Raw genomic sequence first — 18,197 nt, 5'->3', positions numbered from 1 at the left:
TGAGTTGCTCTTTTATTTTATTTATTTTCTAAAGTTTATTTATTTATTTTGAGAGGGAGATGGACAGCAAGCAGGGGAGGGACGGAGGGAGGGGTAGACAGAGAATCCCAAGCAGGCTCCGCACTGTCAGCACAGAGCCCCATGGAGGGCTCAGACTCACGAACTGTGAGATCATGACCTGAGCCGAAACCAACAGTCGGACGCTTAACCGACGGAGCCACCCAGGTGCCCCGAATTTTTCTTTTAGACAGCATAGTCAGGGAGGGCTTCTCTGAGGAGGTGGCATTTGAGCTGAGACCTAAAGGGAAACGCACCCTAGGAATACTTGGAGGAAGAGCATTCCAGGCACAGGCAACACCGAATGCAAAGACCCTGAAGTGAGAACAAGCTTGGTGAGTATTCAAAGGACTGAACGATTGATTCATCATTCCTTAGAAATATGAGCTTCACTAGGTGGGAATTTTGTTCTGTCCCTTTCACCGCTGCCTCCCGACCCTGGAACAGGGCCTGGCATACAGGTGGCATGCAGTAGATGTTTGTTGAATCCACGCTTTTGTTGCTTTGGTCCTTTATTCTTTCCTCAGTGGTGCGCTCTGCATTTATGCCAGGCCCTGGGAGTTGTGGACAGACAAGCAGAGACACGGAGAAAGCACTTCCTGGAGGATTCCCGAGAGCCAGGGAGGAAGCAAGAGCTGGTGGCAGCGCTCCAGGGCCTTGTGGGGGCGGTGGGAACAACGGCTCCCCTGCAGAGGTGAGCAAGTGTGAGAAAGCAAGGGTTCAAGCCACCTGGCCTCTGCTCCACAGAGAGGAGGGGGTGCCAGGCATTGGGGGCCCATGTTCACCCTGTGGGATGCTTCCCACGTCCTGTTTTCTTGACTCTCACAAAGAGGATGTTTAATTTTTTGCAAAGAAACTTGCTTCCTCCAGCAGGGCCCGGGGGAATTGGGGGACAGGATCCAGGCTCTGAACTCCCCAGGCTTTTCCCGAAGTAGGGTGTCGGCCTGCAGCTCCCACCCGGCACCCCACTGAGTGTAAAGGTGTCCTCCCCTCAGCCTCCTGAAGAGGTCAAGGAGCTGGGAGCTGCCAGGCCAGTTCTGTACCGGAGGGCATCTAACCGGGGGAGGGAAAGACGGGGGTGGTCCAGGTGCAGGGGACTAGACACAGACTCAAAAAAGCCTTGCTGCCCCGGGGCTGCTTTGAGGGACGGAAGAGTCTCTCAGTGGGGAGCCTGCCTGAAAGGGGAGATTAGAATCCTAAATGCAGCCCAGTAGGGGGTTGCATTCACAGGCGGAGAAGAATTCATTAATTCCTTTCACAAATATGTTATTGAGCAATTACTGTGTGTCAGGCATTGTTCTCAGAGCTTTACCTGTGTTAATTCACTCGGGTTTCCCCAGGGGTCCTAAGAGTTAGGTGTTACTATGCCGCAGGGGGAAGCTGAGACAGAGAGGTTTCAGAACATGCTCCAGGCCACACAGCTAGTAAGTGGCAGAGCGGGGAAAGCTCTTGCCGTTAACTGCTTTGCTCTGTGGCTCCCTCCCCTGAAGGCTGCTGAGCAGTGACCTGTTTTAATGAAAAGCAGGGATCTGCTTATAAGAACCGACAGGAACCCAAGCCGACTTTTAATAGACTCGATAGGAATCCAAAACGTCACACAAGGGTCTGCTTTACTGAACCAACAAAAGCCTTAAATGACCCCGAGAAAGGACCTTACTTCGGTGAATTAACAAAGCATTCTTATCCCTGGCACAGTCTCAAGGCCTCGGTCAAGCTTAAAGACATCTGTTCCTTCTAAAGCAAGCTGCCCTCCCTCCGCAGCCAGATTTCCCTTTCCCTTTGTTTTCCCTCCTACCAGCATATGTTGAACATTTGCCATTTTCAGTGCCCTGAAACTTAGCTAAACTATAGGGTGCGGAGCTGGGTGCAGGTTCGTCCCTCCCAGAGAAGAGTTCGCTTGGAAGAAATAAAAATAAGAATGATGATAATATGGCGCTTGATAAGTGGCATTTATTGAGCACCTGCTGTGTGCCTGGTGGTCCTGCACTGGGCAATGTTGGAGGGCCAGGGAATGATCAGGGCAGGACATTGGGGCTGGGAGGTGGTGGATGGGGGGCATCTGTTTGTTGTCCAAGGTACACTAGTTTTTTTGGGCAGGACGCTTCAGACTTCTCTTGAAATCTAGACATCTGCCTAGCCTCCACCCCCCCCCCCACAACCCCACCCGCCACACATACCATAGCCATGTAGGCCAAGGCCTCTGCCAACAGGTGTCTCTTTCCCTGGCCAGCCTCTAGCACAGATGTGTAATGGCTCTAGGGGGAGGAGGACCATGAGAGGAGAGAGACATCAGAGTAGGCTGGGATAGACAAGGGGAGACTCTGTGGTGTGTATCTGTGTGGGTGTGTGGGTGTGTATTTGAATACCCTCAATGTATCTCATCTGCCTGTACATGTTCTCAGCCACAAACACACGTATGTGAGCTCCACTTGTGTCTTCCTATGCAACTTGCCTGGGTGTATCTTGTGACTATGGCTGCCTGTCCAACTCCTGTGTTCCCTTTATGGCAACTGGGTGTGTCACTATGGCAACGGTGGTCTGTTTACGCAGTTCGTCTCTATGGGGTCGTGTGTATGTTCCTTGGGTGTTTACGTGTCTCCTTCGTAATGCTGATGGGCGCTGAGTGTGTTTGTCTTGCCCGTAGGCGTGTGTCTCCTGTGTCTGTGTGCCTTTCTTCTCTGCCACCCTGTTTGTGTCTGTCTGTGGTGAGCTAGTGTAGGTGTGTGTGCCCTCTGGGTGTTTCTTTTGGTGCTGCTGTTTGTGTACTCTCTGGTTCCTTTGTTTCCTCTTCATGCAGTTTGAGATGTATTTTCTGGATTTCCCCCTTTGTAATGACAGTAAGTGTACTCTCTGCCTCCCTGCTTTCCCTGTTTGTGCACCCCTATATGTGTTTCTTCTGATTTGATTTGTGAGACACTGGGCCCACGCATGATGTTGTCGGCTGTAGGAAATCATATTTGTGTACTCTGTGTGCAGCTGTGAGTCTGTGCGCGATTTGCCTGTCAGCTCCCTAGGGTATGGCTGTTGAGTCCCTGGGTGATGATGTCCATGAGTCTAGAGGGGCTGTAAATCAGCACGAGCCCATAGCGTGTCAGTCTGTGTTCTCTGGACCCGACGCTGAGGCTGGGGGTGATGACACCTGGAATAGTGAGTCTTTTGATATGGCTGTTGAGTGTGTGACTGTACTACGGCCTGGGCTCTCGATGCGCAGTCTGTGAGTGCTCTTATGTCAGCCCATATTCTCTGTGTGTGGCTGTGAGTCTGCGTGCAAGTTTGTACTTCTGTGGGTGATGGGTGAGGCGGCCTCTACCTCTGAGCCCCTGGGTGGGGTTGTGACCCCTGAGTGTTTTCTCCTGCTGTGGGGGAAGTAACCGCCCCATCCCTCACCCTCCTCCGACTGCGGGTAGGGTGGGGGCATCTAGGCTAGCTTTGAAGCCCCAGCCAGCCCCTGGCCTTTCCGGGAATTCTGTGCTCCCTGTGGGGGATGGGCAGGAGGGTGAAGAGGCCCAGACAGAGGCCTCTTGTCCACCAGGGCCTCAAGCAGCCCAGTGGAGTTGGGCCCGGACCCCAAGTCCGATCCGCCTGACTCTGTGCAGGAGACACATGCCTTGCCTGGGACAGACATGCCTGTCACATGCTTGGATGAGAGTGAACAGACAGACCCACATAGAAGGCAGACAGACAGACAGTGGGGCTCCTCAGTTAGGGTGTGGACAATCCCCACCCAATGCCTGGGCTGGGGTCCAGCACTTTTTTTTGCCTAAGCTAGGCTCTCTCTCTGAGGTCAGCCCATAGTGGCCTGGCTGTGTCTTCCTGCACCTGTCGCACTGCCGCTCCCAGGTCTGTCCATCTACCCTGTCTGTCCCTCTGCCTGAATCTGACTCTCCCTCTGCCTGTCGTCATCTGTCCCTCTAGGTGTCTCCCTACCTCAACCACTCCCTCTTTCCCCTTGTCTCTCTCTGCTGGTGTGTCTGTTCCCAGCCTCTGGGGATGTGTCTGGCTGTGTCCACCTGTCTGTCTGCCAGTTGCATCTCCTGTTTATTACTGGGCCTGACTGCCTGTCGCCTTCCTCCAGATGCTTCTGAGGAGGCCTCCCCTCCCCCCGTCTGCTTCTGAGTCTGTCTGCACCTCTCTTTCTCCCCATGGCTGCCCCTCTGCCTATCGACCACTCAACATGGCTGTCTTTCTGCCCTCTCTGTTGTCTGTCCTTGTGTTGTGTCACCTGCCCGCCTTTCTCTATTTGTGATCGTTTCCCTTACGATGTCTGTCTCTCCTCTCTGCATCCTCTGTGTGTCTGATCCCTGAGTCAGTTGCCTCTGCCTGCGTGTCCTTCTAAGTGTGGATCTACCCCCTCAATCTTTCTGTCCACCTCCCCCTACCCAAGGCCCCCACACACCTCTGTCTCTCTCCACGTGGGTGCAGGTGAAGGAGGGCGCCCTCCTCCCCCACCCCCTGTCCTCAGCCGAGAGCCAGATGGAGGGAAACTGAATTAAAATTAAAAGTTCTTCCTAGAAAAAAAAATAATCCGCGGGCCAGATGCGGCGCGGGCTGCGCTGATTAGCCACCTAGCAAGCGCGGAGGAGCTGATTGGCTACGGGGCGGGGCGGGGGCAGGGTCCGCTGAAGGGGAGCCTTGCCGGGGCCGTGGGGTCCCAGAGCCCTAGTGAGTTACGGTGGCTTCAGGAGCTGAGAGGAGCAGGGAGGTGAGGAGGGGATACTGGCCGGGTTGGGGCTCCGGAGACCCCGAGGCATGAGTGGGGATCCTGGGAGAGGTTCTCTGGGGGAACCTGCGGGGAGGGGGGTTCCCCTGGAGACATTTTTAGCCCTAGTGGAGAATTGAATGGTACCTAGCTCCCAGGAAGTGAATTCAGAAGTGATTGAGAGTCTCCAGAGAGTGCTCGCGACTGAGGATGGGACTCCTTGAGAGCCCTCCCCTTCCCAGGAAGGGGATTAGGGGCTTGGGGAGGGGATTTCCCAGAGGCACTTTTAGCAATGATGGGGACCTTGAATGGGAGTTTCTGAGATACTGCACTCCCAGGAAGTGAGCTCTGGGCGCGCGCGCGCGCGCGGGGTGAGGGGGTATCTTCAGAGACACTCCATCCAGAAGACAGGGGCCCCTCCTGGAGCACCTCTACCCCAGGAAACACATCAGGCCTTGGGATGGGGCTTTTGATGCAGGTTTCTGAGATAGCTCATCGTCAGGAGGGGGAAATTAGGGCTCAGAGCAGGTTCCTGAGACACCCCAAGACCAAGAAGGATCTTAAGTCTGGAAGTGTCTCTAAAGTTATTTCTGCCAGAAGAACGAGTGTTTAGGACTTGACAGGGGTCTGAGAAAAATGCTAATCTAATCTCTAAAAGGGGGATTAAGTGGGGGTCCCTGGGTCACTTCTATCCCTGGAAGGAGGCTCCGATTGGAGAATTGTCTTTAGCCTCTAGTGAGGATATTCAGAATTGTGGCGGAGGGCAGTTTGCAGCATGGGGTGGGGGTGGGGGGTTAAGGTCACCAAGTTGGCCCCCCACCTCCAGCTCCTGCAACAGCTTGCATCAGCTCTGGGCTCCGGCTCGGGGCCCAGGCCGGGAGGGGGCGGGGTAGGGGGCGTTAGGAGGGGTGGGGCAGCTGGGCCGACACGTGTCCCTGTAAGGAGTAAGAGGCTTGGCCAAGCGGTGAGGGTGGAGGGAAGGGGCGGCTGGGGGAGGTGGCAAGGAAAGAGACCGTAAGAGAAACAGAGTGAGTGTGGGTTCTGGAAGGACAGGCTATCCCAGCTCCAAACGGCCATCTCGTCTGCTGTGGGGTCGGTCTCTCTCTCTCTCTTTCTCTCAGTCTCTGCCCCTCTCCCCCTCTATTTGTCTCTCGCTGCCCTCTTTTTCTGCCTGTCTGAGTAACTGTTGTCATCCCTCCCCCTCCGATTCCCTTCTCTGCCTCCCATCTCTTTCTGTCGTCCTCTCACTGTTGTCTTCGAGTCTCTCCATTTATCTCTCAGTCTCTCTCATCCCTCTGTTCCTGTTCCTCTTGCCTCACCTCTGTTTCTGTTTCTCCATCTGTCTCTGTCTGACCCCCTACCCTATTCTTCTAGCTCTCCCTACTTTGTAGCTCCCCCATCTCTGATCCCCACCCCCATTTCTCTGCCCACAGGATGGAACTTCAGGACCCAAAGATGAACGGAGCCCTCCCTGCGGATGCTCTGGGGTGAGTCGGGGGCCCAGGGGGACAAAGGTTAGAGGTCAGGATTACCCTCTCACCAGCCCCAATTTCCCTGCCTTCTCCAGCTACAGGCAGGAACGCGAGGGCTTCCTGCCCAGCCATCCTCCTGCTCCTGGGAGGAAGCCAGTCGAGTTCATGGATGTGAGTGACCTCACAGGATCTGTCCTGGCTTCACCTTGCCCAGCTCATCTCTTCCCCTACTGTTCCCTCTTCCCAGGGGTTCCCTGCCTGGCTATTTCCTGTCCCCAGCCGCTCAGGTCCCCCAGCCACTTTCCTCCCTCGCTGTTTTGCCTCTGGTGGCTGCTCCGCCCTCCTCCCCTGTTCCTCTCCATTTCCAGCTGCTCCCCTCCAAAGTTCCTCCTAGTTCTTCCTTCCTAGCTCTTGCTTCCCCAGCTTCTCCCTGGCTTCCACTTTTTTTTTCCTTCCTAGTTTCCATCCTATAGTCCTTTCTGGGCTTCTCCCCGCCCTGGTCACTTCTCCTCTAGTCTTTCCTGGGCCCCAGCGCTGGTCCCGTTACCTGATCTCCTTCCCCATGTGTGCCCGGCCTGGCCCTTACCCGCAGTTCGAAGGGAAGACATCGTTTGGAATGTCCGTGTTCAATCTCAGCAACGCCATCATGGGCAGTGGCATCCTGGGACTGGCCTATGCCATGGCTCACACAGGGGTCCTCTTCTTCTTGTGAGTCTTGGGCGGCCGGGGTGGCCTGGGCCAGGGAGCAGGGGTGCTGTGTGGGACATGCAGGAGGCCTGGGGGCCAAGTCTGAGCTGTGCCATCTGCCACAGGGCCCTGCTGCTATGCATTGCGTTTCTATCTTCATATTCCATCCATCTCCTGCTGACCTGTGCCGGTGTTGTAGGTAAGGCCCAGAGCTCAACGCAGATCTTGGATCCCAGACTCTGGATCTACCCCACTGACCTGAGACCCTAGACCTTAACCCAAACCCTAGATTCTGAAAGTACCACATGAACCCCAGATCCTGGACCCAGGACCCCAGACCCCATACTTAACTCCCTGGACTCCAGACCTCAAACCGCACCTTGGCCTTCAGAACTTATCTGGGCTCCCAGATCTCCTCTTCTCAATCCTCACCCCTCACCTTCAGTCTGGCGTCAAACCTCATTTCTCAGACCCTCCCCACACCCAGATTACTCCACCTCTCACCTCCATTCCTCAGTCTCCAGCTCCCCCTAATTGTGGAAGCCAGCTTCACAACCCAAGAATCCCACGACCCACTACCCACATTTGGTCCCCAACCTTTTCTCTGGTCACAGAGTCCCACCTCCCAGGCTCCACTGCAAGCCCAGCCCAAGTTAACTGCTTAACCCTCATCTCCAGCTTCCATCAATCAGATCCAATTACCCCAAGCCCCAGTTCCTCAGCTCCCTGACCCTCAGCTGCTTCCCTCCACCCCCCCCCCCAGTTCCTTACCCCTTGCCTAGCCTCCTGGACCCACAGTGCATTCCTTTCTGTCTCCCTACCCCAGGCATCCGAGCCTATGAGCAGCTGGGACAGAGGGCGCTGGGGCCTGCAGGGAAAGTAGTGGTGGCTGCGGTGATCTGTCTGCACAATGTTGGGGGTGAGGACTCTGGGATGTAGGGGATCAGCTTGGGGGAAGAGGGTGAGGTGGGATGGGCTTCCTCAGGCTGGGCTGGGAGGATGAAGGGAATCCTTCTGCTTATACCTCCCCCCACCTGCACCAGCCATGTCCAGTTACCTGTTCATCATCAAATCCGAACTCCCTCTGGTTATCGGCACCTTCTTGGACATGGACCCTGAGGGGTGAGTGAGAAACACCCCTTAGCTCTGGCCTGCAGGCCACTGACTCTACCTGTGCGGTCTGGCTGCCATCTTCAACTCTGTGCTCAGCTGACTTCTAGGTGTTCAGAGATTGTTGGGCTGGCCAGTCTGGTCAGACTGTGATTCTTAACATATTATGATGCCGACAGAAAGTGTGACCGTTGATCTGACTATACAGCAGACCACACGTTGATTTTTGTGACTTGTTCTGGCTGATTCTGTCAGGTAGCCGACTCCATATGTCCAGTACACTCTGATACTGACCAGGCGACTGTACATATCAAGTAGACCTAAACTCTGTGGATTTGGTTCTGGACTGCTGTTCTGGCAGATTCTGTGGCCAGCTGTATGACAACTGACTACAGCTGTGTTCTGAATGCTGCGATCCCAACCATGTGTGTTTGACATTTGCTTACTCTGACTTTCCCTGTCCAGCAGATTCTGTTTGATTCAAGGTCCATCAGGCTGGCGGAAATCTGTCTAGCTCGAAGTGCACGGTCACTAACTGCAACCGTGTGTGTGCAGCGAACTGTGGTGCCAACTACGTATATGTGATTTGCTCCAACTGTATGTTCCAGTAGAATCCCACCTGTGTGTTTAATTTGGCAACCATTTTTTTCTGGCAAATTCTCTCTGGCTGAGTATGTGTGATCCTCTACTCTGACTATATGTCCTCTGTACTATGGTTCCAGCCGTGTGTGTTTGACTGATGTTCTACGTATGCGTCTAGTTGACTGTATGTTTGATTTTGGATCCATCTGCTAGCTAAATCTGTTCAGTTGTTTGTATATAATGGCTGACTCTGTGTATCCTGTTAGATCTTTGGTTTCATTCTGAAGCCATTTAGGTATCTGACAATCTGTGTGACTAGGTGTGTCTAATTATTATAATTATCTCCCACTGTATATATATGGCCAATGGTGCTTTGTTGGTTTATTTCTGTGTAACTGTGTGTATGAGATAGTGTGTGAATGCCTGGAACATAGCAGGCAATTAATAAAATTCCTTTGAACAAATGAGCAGTTTTTCACCTGATTTTGTGTAACTGTCTTACCTGGGTACCTCCCTCCAATATCTGTACAGTTTCCACTCTTTTTTTGAACTTGGTTCCAACAGTATAGCCAGCTGGCTGATTTTGTCTCTAGTTCGGTCTTTGGCTATATGGCCAAGTTGGCCTGGCTACTTTTAGATATTTGACAAACCTTGACCTGTTCAAAAAACCACATGTGTGTGTTCCTGACTTCTTGTCTGACTTTGCATCATTGCCTGACTACCAGATCATCAGACTGTTGTTCTGCCTGTCAGACACACCAGGGTCATGACTCACTCTGTGTCTGGTACTCTGTGTTGGACTGTGTGAGTCTCACTGATTTGGGGCATTTTCTGCCCATCTGGTTGTATGTCTGCTGGCGAGTCTGATGGCACAGTTTTGTCCAGCTGTGCGTGTGTTCTTTCTTAGCTGTGTCCCTCTGACAGTGTCTGACTGACAGTCTGATAATCAGTCTGGTTGTTTCTGTCAATCCTATTGTGCCATTTGTCACTGTGACCACCTGAATGGCTTCTCACAGCTGAGATGTCAGCTCACCTCCCCTGACTGCAGGTAGAAATCTGTGTGTCCGGCTGTCGTTTATGACTGTCTGCCTGACAGTTTTCTTTGGCAGGCAGCTAGTCACTGTGTTTACCTGTCTCCCTAGGGGCTGGTTCTTGAAGGGAAACCTCCTCATCATCATTGTCAGTGTGTTAATCATCCTGCCACTGGCCCTCATGAGACACTTGGGTAAGAGGCTTCCTGTGTTGTTCATTGGATAGTGGAGTCAGAAAAAGGGAGCCAGATTGAGAAAATCCCCATTTTCAAGGGCTATGGAATACCAGGGGTGAGCTTATTTGATGTGGGTTCTAACAGATAAATAGGAGTTTGCTGTGGAGAGGAGGCTGGTAGGAAGAAGTAAAAGCTTGTGCAACATGTGGCCTAACTGGGGTGAGGTAGCCTTGAAGGCCAAACTGGGGCTTGATATTTGCTGTAGGGAGTCCCTGGATTTCTGAGGCTCTCTATATTACCTCTTGCAGGCTACCTGGGATATACCAGCGGTCTCTCTTTGACCTGTATGCTGTTTTTTCTCATCTCGGTGAGTCTGAAAGAGAAGAACATGAAAAAGTGAAGCAAGAGTTTGGAACATTGGGTCATAGCCTTCCCTATGACCTCGCTTCCCCACCCTCCCCCAGGTCATCTATAAGAAGTTCCAGCTTGACTGTCCTGTAGGTCTCAATGAGACGGAAGTGGAGAGCAAGAACCCTACGGCCCTTCCCATCCAGGGACTCAACAGAAGCTGTGAGGCCCATATGTTCACAGTTGACTCACAGGTGGGTGTGCAGGCATGTGTTTGGAGCTTGCACCACACTTAGGCCCTCTGGTCCCGTCACATGGTGCACTCTGTTCACAGTGGAGCTGGGCATCAGATATCGGGGGGCTTCCATGTGTCTTATATGGAGTGCAATGGTGGGGTCAGGCGGATGAGGAGGGGATATAACCCTGTAGGCTCTAACCTCATGTACTTGGGCCATTCCCCTAGATGTTCTACACGGTGCCCATTATGGCTTTTGCTTTCGTCTGTCACCCTGAGGTGCTGCCCATCTACACAGAGCTCTGCCGGTGAGTGGGCAGGCAAGGGGGCATATGTGATGGGCCAGCAACTGGTAGGAGAGTCATAATGTCTGACAGCCCCTCAAGTGGTCCTTGTACTGTAGCTTGATGGTGGCTAGTTGGTGCCGGTGGTGGGGGGCGGTTGAAGTGGTCTTGGGGAATGCAGCGCGGTGACTTTTTACTGATTAGGGCTTAAATATTCTACTTTTAACATCCTGTACAAGTGTGAATGGACAGAGTGGGGAGGCAGGAATGATCAGAAGGAGGGTGTAACATGCGTGGATGGGGATGAGGAGATGGGGATGGGGAGATAGAATGGGGGATGGGTGAACAAAAGAGGGAGCAGGGATTATATGGTAGGGGGATGTGTGGATGATCAGATGGGGGCACAGCATGGATGGTCAGATGTGAGGGAAAGGCAGAGATGGGCAGACAGAGGAGATGGACAAAGATGGTCATATGGGGTGAGATGGCTGGACAGAGGGAGGCCTGGCTAATCACACAGGGGAGGTAGAGATGGGCATCCCAGCATGTACCAGCTGAACGTCAGCTCAGGAACAAGGGGACTCTGGAGAGTGCAGGCTACTTTGGAAGCGCCTGTACCAAGTCCAGGGGTCTGGGCATGACAGTTCCATAACCTCTATGACTCAGGCCCTCCAAGCACAGAATGCAGGCTGTGGCCAACGTGTCCATTGGGGCCATGTTCTGCATGTATGGGCTTACTGCGACCTTTGGATACCTCACCTTTTACAGTAAGTGGGGCTGGGGCCACGGTTGGGTGGGGGCTGGAGTGGGGAGTGGGCAGACTGCTGGGGCAGGAACCTGAGTGCTTTTCCTCCGTGCCCTGGACCCATCAGTTTCCAAACAGAGGGTGCACATCACACATGTAGATTTTGTTGGTTGTGTGTGTGTGTGTGTGTGTGTGTGTGTGTATGGGTTTGTGTTTCTGGGACACTGGTCCTAGTGCTCCCACTACATCCTGCATCCCATGTCCCATGTCCCACATCCCAGATAGCATGGAGGCGGAGATGCTGCACATGTACAGCCAGCGGGACCTGCTCATCCTTTGTGTGCGCCTGGCCGTGTTGCTCGCCGTGACTCTCACTGTGCCAGTTGTGCTGTTCCCTGTGCGTGGGGTTGAGGGTGGGCCCATGGAGTGGAGGGATGTGGATGGATGTAGAAGGCATAGGCATGGATGTCTGACTGGGGGGTGGAGATAGGAGTGGATTTATGGATGGAGGAGGCAGGGATGGACAGATAGGGAAGGCAAAGTTGGCAGATGGACAGAGAACGCAAAAATAGATGGTCACACAGATGGGGGATAGATGTCAGGGCAGAGAGAATGAGAGGGAGAGGGGTAGTCAGTTGGAGGGAGGGGGCACAGATGTCTGGCCAGACAGAAGAGGGAGGCAGGAATACTCAGACAGGGTAGAGGCATAGAGATGGACACTCAGAATGAAGAAACAGGGATGGACAGAAAAAGAGTGGAGGCAGAAGTAGTGAGGTATAAGGGGGGCCAAGGCTCTCAGATGGGGAGGTGGGATGACTAGACAGAGGAGGGAGGCTGAGGTAGTCAGATGGCAAAAGAGAGGCAGGGATCTAAGACAGAATGGAAGGACAAGAGGGTGGTCAGACAGGGAGGCAGAGATTTCAGATAGTGGGTAGAAGCATCGATGGGTGATCAGACAGAAGGAAGACACATGGATTGTCAGAAGGGCGGCGGGATGCTCATTCAGAAGGTGGAGGCACCGATGGGTGGTCAGACAAGGGGGACATGTAGATAGTCAGATGGAGGGGGAATCAGGCATCTCACACAGGGTGGAGGCACGATGGGTGCTCAGATGGAGGGTGGAGTTAAAGTCAGATGACCGCATGGAGTGGGGAGGCAGCACGTGGGCCCTGACTGGTGTCCTGCCCTACTCTGACCACAGATCCGCCGGGCCCTGCAGCAGCTGTTCTTCCCAAGCAGAGACTTCAGCTGGCCACGACACGTGGCCATAGCCCTGATCCTGCTTGTCTTGGTCAATGTTCTTGTCATTTGTGTGCCAACCATCCGGGATATCTTTGGGGTTATTGGTTAGTACCCCTAACCCCAATCCCAGACCCCACCTAATACGGGCCTGGTACCCCAAACTTACATTGGCTTCTGTCCCTCCTGCTTGTCCTTCAGGGTCCACTTCAGCCCCTAGCCTCATCTTCATCCTTCCTAGCATCTTCTACCTCCGCATTGTACCAACTGAGGTGGAGCCCCTCTACTCCTGGCCTAAGATCCAGGTGAGCATTCCAGGAAAGGGTTGGGGGAAGAGGGAGAATTCTGAGGAGAGAGCACTCCTGGATGGCCAGAGATAAAAAGAAAATTTTCAAGAGGGGGCTGGGGGGAAGGGAGCAGGTGGTCTGGAAGAATGAAGGAGATTGCCTTAGAAAGGGGCTGAGCAGACAGAGTACCAGCAGGGTCTGCAAAGACAGAGGGAGCATTCTACAGACAACAGAAGGAGTACTATTTGAAGAGGGTCAGGAGCACTTTCAATGAGGATAAAGGAGAATACTCTCTGAAGTGTTCTAGAAGGATGAAAGAAGAATTCTTAGGAAGGGGCTGGTTTTGAGGAAGGGGAGGGAGCAGGAGGGTCTGGAATGCATGGGGGCACTCTGGAGGGGATGGAGGGCTTGAAGGACATTCTCAGGAGGAGCTCTGGTGTGGAGACCCAACCAACTGCATCTTGTCTCCCTCTCATCCACAGGCTCTGTGTTTTGGTCTCCTGGGGGTCCTCTTCATGGCAATCAGTCTAGGCTTTATGTTTGCCAACTGGGCCACAGTCCAGAGCCCTGTGTCTGGACACTGACCATGCCCTGCTCCTCCCTGGGCCCCCGTGTGCATGCTCCTGTGCACGTGGAGGAAGATGGGGCCCCTCTCCTGGGTCCCTCCTGCCTGGTGTGTGGAGGTGGCTGGTTCCCATTATCATGGCTGTTGGAGGTAGGGGGCTGCGGAGGTTGTAGAGTGGTCCACTTCCCTCCTCCCCAGGGATGCTGAGCTTGGATCATGGCCCTAAGCCCAACACCATGGGAGGAGGAGGAGACCAGGTCTTTGGGGAATCCTTGCCCAGCCCAGTCCTTTCTGCCTCTCTTGGCAGAAGCTGTTTGTCAGGATCACCCTCGAGCTAAAGGGGAAGAATAAAGATGCTGCATTGCAACTCTGGTCTCAGCCTTCTCATCTCTTTCTACGTCTTCTTGGGGGAGTCTGCCTAGGTTCAGACAGGGGTAAACTAAGGCCCTGAGAGTAGGACTGAACTGGCTCTCAAGTATTCACTCACTTCTCCACTCCTTCAGAAACTTGCTACTCCTCAACTCATTGTTCCATTCACTTCCTCACTCAAGAAACCTCTTGAGAGCCTCTTGAGAGCACTGTTCTAGGTGCTGGGGTTGAATCAAGCAGACAATAATCCCTATAGTTGGTGTTCTAGCAAAAGAGTAGGCAAACTATGACCTACAGGCCAAATTCAGCAGCCTGCTGCCTCTTTTTGTATGGCCTGAGCCAAGAATAGTTTGCACATTTCTAAGTGCTTGAAAAAAAAATAAGAAGAGGAATAATTTGTGACACCAGAAAAGTATGAAATTTAAATTTCAGTGTCTGCAAATCTTTTATTGGAACACAATAATGCTTGCTCACTTACATATTGTTTATGGTTATTTATTGCTACAACAGCAGGGCTGACGAGTTGCAACAGAGACCACATGGCCCACAAAGCCTAAGCTATTTATTATCTGGCCCTTTTCAGAAAAAAAAATTTGCTGATCCCTGATCTAGCAGAAGAGAGGAAAAGAGATTAATTATTTCTGATAAAGATGAGCACTATGAGGGACTCCTGGCTGGCTCCATCAGTGGAGCATGCGACTCTTGATCTCAGGGTTGTGAGTTCAAGCCTCACGTGAGGTGTAGAGATTACTTAAAAATAAAATCTTAGAGGGGAGCCTGGGTGGCTCAGTCAGTTAAGCGTCCAACTCTTGGTTTCTGCTCAGGTCATGATCTCACAGTTTCGTGGTTTCAAGCCCCACGTCAGGCTCTGTGCTGGGAGTGCAGAGCCTGCTTGGGATTCTCTCTCCCTCTCTCTCTATCCCTCCCCCTCTCAAGCTGTCTCTGGCTCTCTCAAAATAAATAAATAAGCTTAAAAAAAGATGCACACTGTGAGGAAAATAAGTGATGTGAGTGTGGTGTGCAGGGGGCAGTGAGGAGGTAGTCAGGGAGGCCTCACTGTCGAGCAGACAAGGAGCTGAGTCAGTCCTAGATTGGCAAGAAGGAGTGAGTCCCATGCTTATTTAGACAAAGTGTTCTTGGCTGAGGCCCCAGCAAGTGCAAAGGCCCTGAGGTAGAAACAAGCATGGCAGGTCCAACAGGAGCCAGCATGGCCATTTTGCTCTCCCACTGGCAATGTGTATGAGTGCCAATTTCACCACAGCCTTGCCAACATCCTGAGTCATGAGACATGGATTTTTTGCCAACCTACTAGGTGAAAATGGTATTGCTGTTAAAATTCGCATGTGTTTCTTTATGAGAGAAGTTTCTGGATGTTTAAGAGACTTTTTGTTTATCTTCCCAGATAATTTTTAATGCATGTGCAAGCCACCACAGATAATAATCTTTCTCGTCTCTATATTTAGAAATAGGGCAGTTGACTGTAGTTGAATATGGTATCCTTCTTATTTCACTCTTCATTCCTTACTGCCACTAGGCTCAACACTAAAGCTCAACAAGCTGGCTTTTTTAAAAAGCTTATTTATTATTTTTTTAAAAAGTTCATTCACTTATTTTGAGAGAGAAAGAAAATGCGAGTCAGGAAGGGGCAGAGAGGAAGAGAGAGAGAATCCCAAGCAGGCTCCACACTGTCAGCATGGAGCCTGGCGCAGGACTCGAACCCACAAACTGCGAGATCATGACCTGAGCTTCTATCTGCTGTTTCTCAGAATGATCAGCTCAAAGCCATCCTTATGCCAAAGAGGCATGTTTTGGGGTGGCATATTCTGGTCTCCTACAATATGCGACAAATTAAAAGTAATTATCCCTAATGTGTAAACAAGCTTTTGCAGATCAATAAGAGAAACTGGAGTAGCTCAATGAAAAAAAAATGTGTTCATGCAATGGCATTACTTCACATTACAGCACAAAGGATTAAGAAGTAGATAGTATGAAAGAAATAGAGGAAATGGAGGATAGGCCCCAGAAGTTTCAACATTCATCAAATAGGAGCTTCAGACACAGAAAATAGACAGTGGGGAGAAGGCAATACTTGAAGAAATAGTTCTAGAATTTTCTGAGCTGAAAAAAGACAATCATCAAACTGAAAAGAGCCACTAAATTCTAAGCATGATTTACACGCACACACACACACACACACACACCATAGAAATAAAATTTCTAGGTTAAAAATAAAATCCTAAACGATAACAAAATCCTGAAAGGCCCCAGCGAGAAAAGAGAGAAGAAAGAATACAGTGGAGGAGTTCTTCAAAGAGCTGATGAAAAATAACTTTGAACCTATATTTCAAAAAACCTGTATCTAGACAAGATAATCCAGATGAGAGCAAAAATATTTCAGAAAATTCATCACACACCTACCCCTTCTTAAAGGATTATTAGGGTATGTGATCCAGCAGAAGAAAACTGGATTAAGGAGCCAGAAGGGGGTTCTGGTAAGCAATGGTGAGGGGAAAAATAGTAACATTCATTGAAAAGTCTAAATAAGTTTTGATTGTAAAATTTAAAGATCACCATCTTGAACTAAAATTCCAGGTAATATAAACATGGGAGATGAGGGGAGGAAGAGGAAAGAAAAGAGAGTTCTTATGTTGTTTAAGGGATGACTGTAGATGCAAATTAATGGTAGAATTGTAGAACAGTTGCTTTTTAAAGTGTAAACTCTGGAGTCAAACTGCACATGGTCAAATTCTGGCTTCTCAATTTACTGGCAGTGTGACCTTGTGTAAGTCACATAATCTTTCTGTGCCTCAGTCTACTCAAGAGTAAACTGGGGATAGTTATTGAACTCACTGGATGGTTATGATGATTACGTGAGTTAATATATGTAAAGCACTTAGAATAGCCCCTGTCACATGGTAATTGGTATATCTATTTCAGCTATTGTTGTTGTTGTCTTAAGTAATGACTTCAAATGTCTGCTAAAATGTAAAGGCAGGGTACCTGGGTGACTCAGTCAGTTGAGTGTCCGGCTCTTGATTTTGGCTCGGGTCATGATCTCATAGTGTGTGGGATCAAGCCCTGTGTCGGGCTCTGTGCTGACAGCATGGAGCCTGGTTGGGATTCTCTCTGTCCCTCTCTCTCTGCCCCTCCCCCCTCAAAATAAACAAACTCATAAATAAGTAAGTAAGCAAATAAATAAATAAAATGTAAATGTAGCTATAGATGAAGATGTTGAACAAGCAAAAGCAGATACCACAGAAGAGGTAAGGAGCTGGTCAGGTTTCAGAATACTTCCCAGTCACAAAACTCTTGATGGTTTGGTCCCCAGTCGGGGATGCGATGGCCCAGAGTGGGAAAAGGTCAGAGGTCATCGATGGAGGATAAGCTGAGGTGGAGCTCTCTAACTGTGTCCTTTTGTCTCCTTATATTTTTTGGAAGGCTCATTACCTGTCCTGTAAGCACCACAAAGCAGAAAAGTGTCAGGGCTGGCCCAGTGCCAGTCTGAGGAGGCATGGTTACATCGGGGCAGAGTGGGGTTGGAAAGCTCATAGAAAATGTGCAGTCAGGCTAGCCAGTATATAGGCAGGCATTCTTCCCTTCACCCTCTGGGCTAGGAAACTACAACAAATAACACCCCCCCCCCACCGAAGCCCCTCTACATCCTCACTTGGTGCAGAAGTCCTGGAAGTTTCTTTGGGGAGTCACAGGCTGGGGAGGGAAAAGAAGGATTAGCTGAGCCCAGAGGACAACTCTAGAAGTTCTCTACCCTGACATACCAACCTCCAAACCCTCAAACCCACAAGGAATGTCCAGGCTACATATCTTCCCAGAAGGTTATATAGAACTTTTACCTGAACCCGAGTTCACCTTTTGGTAGGTGTCTAGCTAAAAGACAAAACTAAGCCAAAGAATAAGAAAAGGAAGGGTTTTACTTGCAACAGGTATAGGAGAACACCAGAGATATTTCCCAAAGCAGTGTCTCCTCCAACAACTAAAGCCAGGTTAATTTTTTTAAGCTTATTTATTTATTTTGAGTATGGGGGAGGGGCAGAGAGAGAGAGAGAGAGAGAGAGAAAGAGAGACAGAGACAGAGAATCCCAACCAGGCTCCATGCTGTCAGCACAGAGCCCAATGCAGGGCTCGAACTCACGAACCCTTGAGATCATGACCTGAGCCAAAATCAAGAGTCGGATGCTCAACTGACTGAGCCACCCAGGTGCCCCTAAAACCAGGTTAGTTTTAAGCTAAGAGTGCATACATATTTATGAAGGGGCTTGCACAATAGGGAATTACAGCACGGAACTGGGGCAA

The 18,197-nt window shown here is 51.0% G+C and overlaps 1 protein-coding gene across 2 annotated transcripts; it reads left to right on the top strand.

Moving 5' to 3' along the window:
* The first annotated feature begins 4,681 nt into the window (after positions 1-4,681).
* SLC38A5 (solute carrier family 38 member 5) lies at positions 4,682-14,317 on the top strand. 2 transcript variants are annotated; one of them, XM_049643772.1, is made up of 16 exons: positions 4,682-4,759; positions 6,190-6,243; positions 6,324-6,399; positions 6,821-6,936; positions 7,041-7,114; positions 7,742-7,834; positions 7,959-8,037; positions 9,750-9,832; positions 10,123-10,181; positions 10,279-10,416; positions 10,626-10,705; positions 11,348-11,448; positions 11,708-11,823; positions 12,628-12,772; positions 12,867-12,970; positions 13,435-14,315. In XM_049643772.1, the coding sequence occupies exons 2-16, from the start codon at positions 6,191-6,193 to the stop codon at positions 13,534-13,536; spliced, it is 1,419 nt and encodes a 472-aa protein (XP_049499729.1). In that variant the 5' UTR covers positions 4,682-4,759; position 6,190; the 3' UTR covers positions 13,537-14,315. The 2 variants fall into 2 exon arrangements, with proteins under 2 accessions (XP_049499729.1, XP_049499731.1); XM_049643774.1 differs by lacking the exon at positions 12,628-12,772 and having other exon boundaries at positions 13,435-14,317.
* The last annotated feature ends 3,880 nt before the right edge of the window (positions 14,318-18,197 follow it).

The sequence above is a fragment of the Panthera uncia genome, chromosome X (assembly GCF_023721935.1).
Source record: "Panthera uncia isolate 11264 chromosome X, Puncia_PCG_1.0, whole genome shotgun sequence".
Lineage (NCBI taxonomy): Eukaryota > Metazoa > Chordata > Mammalia > Carnivora > Felidae > Panthera > Panthera uncia.
The sequence above is the reverse complement of the archived record's forward strand: the minus strand, read 5'-3'. Positions and strand labels throughout refer to the sequence as shown.

Coding starts and splice junctions, on each gene's coding strand:
- SLC38A5 (XM_049643772.1), top strand. CDS start 6,191: ATGGAACTTCAGGACCCAAAGATGAACGGAGCCCTCCCTGCGGATGCT. Junction 6,244..6,323: donor CTCCCTGCGGATGCTCTGGG/GTGAGTCGGGGG, acceptor TGCCTTCTCCAG/CTACAGGCAGGAACGCGAGG. Junction 6,937..7,040: donor ACAGGGGTCCTCTTCTTCTT/GTGAGTCTTGGG, acceptor CATCTGCCACAG/GGCCCTGCTGCTATGCATTG.